The sequence below is a fragment of the Aptenodytes forsteri genome, unplaced genomic scaffold, assembly GCF_000699145.1.
Source record: "Aptenodytes forsteri isolate BGI_AS27 unplaced genomic scaffold, ASM69914v1 Scaffold687, whole genome shotgun sequence".
Taxonomy (NCBI): Eukaryota; Metazoa; Chordata; class Aves; order Sphenisciformes; family Spheniscidae; genus Aptenodytes; species Aptenodytes forsteri.
Window position 1 is genome coordinate 25,357 of NW_008794708.1, and position 1,596 is coordinate 26,952.

The window sequence follows — 1,596 nt, forward strand, 5'->3', positions numbered from 1 at the left end:
CGGGGGCTGCGGCGGCGGCGGTTGCTGCTGCACCGGTTGATGGTGGTGATGGTGATGCTAAGGGAGGGAAAAAAAACCACCGGTGAGTTACCAAAACACCTTCTCGGTCACCGAAACGCCCTCTTCACCAAAATTCCCACTATTCTATGAGTCTATAAAATGCCCTCCCGGTCACCGAAACACATTTTCGGTCACCAAAATGCCTTCCTGGTCACCAAAATGCCCTCCCATTCCACCAAAACACCTTTTCGGTCACCAAAACACCTTCTCCCATTCCACCAAAACACCTTTTCGGTCACCAAAACGCCTTCTTGGTCACCAAAATGCCCTCCCATTCCACCGAAACACCTTTTCGGTCACCAAAACGCCTTCTTGGTCACCAAAATGCCCTCCCATTCCACCGAAACACCTTCTTGGTCACCAAAACACCTTCTTGGTCACCGAAACACCCTCCCAGTCACCGAAACGCCCTCATGGTCACCGAAACGGCTTCCTGGTCAGCAAAACATCCGTCCGGTCACCGAAACGCCCTCCCGGTCACCAAAACGCCTCCCCAGTCACCGAAAGGCCTTCCCGGTGTCCTTCCAACGACACCCCTCAAACCGGGGCTGGCTCGGGAGAGCTTCCCAGCAAACCGAAAGCCTCTTTGGCCGAGCCAAGGGGCTTGGTGCATCAACCCAGGCAAGCGTGCCGGCGACGGTCCTGCCCGCGTTGCCGGCGCTCCCAAACCTCCCCAGGGATTCAATCCCAACTCAAGCGGGCTGGGAAGGACGCTCCGTCTCCTACCTTTTTTTGCTCTCGCCCCGAATGCCCTTTTTTCTTCAATTTCGGTGCCATTTCTGCCAAAAAAGGAAAGGGGAACAGAGCAAACGTTAGTACCCCAGCGGTGCCGCTCTACCCCCTCGCCCCCGTAAAAACTCAACGGCACCAATTCAGTACCGACGACGGCAAAGGAGACGCTTTTAGGCATCGATCGAGCTGGATTTCCCCGGGGACCTCTTGCCCGGAGGCTCGGGGTTTTCACCGCCATGCCGTCGCAAAAAGGAGAAGGAAAACTGTAGCAAAAAGGAGAGGAAAATGAAGGCGAAGAACCCCCCTCTCCTTCCACCGGCGTCTTCACGGTGGAGAAGGACCCAACGGCCAAGAAAAACCATTGCTCAACCAGACTCAGCTATTCCAGGAATGCCGCCTTGCTCCGAAGGGGGAGATAAGGAGCGAGAGACTTGGCAGGAGGAATAAAAAAAATAAGATATCAAATGTCCCGGCTACGCAAACAGCAATTTTCCATCCCCCTTCCCTCCTAAATCCGCGGAAGGTTTGGGTCTGCCGGCTTCCCGCGGGATGATCTCTCACGCCTCCTCCCCGCCGGAGATATTTTTAAAGCATCGTCATCGAAAACAACTGGCTTGAGTTTGGGTCCAGGGCGACGATTTCCCAGGATTTCCTCCGTAAACCGTGCCAAGAAACAGTGAATTAACAAAAATACATCGTCCGAGGTCGCTTACCCAGCCCCAAAAATCCCTCGGCGGTGGGATTTTTGCCTTTATTTGGCACGGTGTTTGCATGTGCCCGGCGAAACGTGACGGATAAAAACCC

General features: G+C 54.6%; 1 protein-coding gene across 1 annotated transcript in view; it reads right to left on the reverse strand.

Annotated features, from left to right (window-relative positions):
* The window catches only part of LOC103894319 (bromodomain-containing protein 4-like), an 8,279-nt gene extending 7,249 nt beyond the window's left edge, over positions 1-1,030 (reverse strand). The window contains 2 exon segments of the mRNA XM_019470587.1: positions 787-839; positions 940-1,030. Of these exon segments, the coding sequence (XP_019326132.1) occupies positions 787-839; positions 940-1,030 (144 nt within the window).
* Between the last annotated feature and the right edge of the window lie 566 nt (positions 1,031-1,596).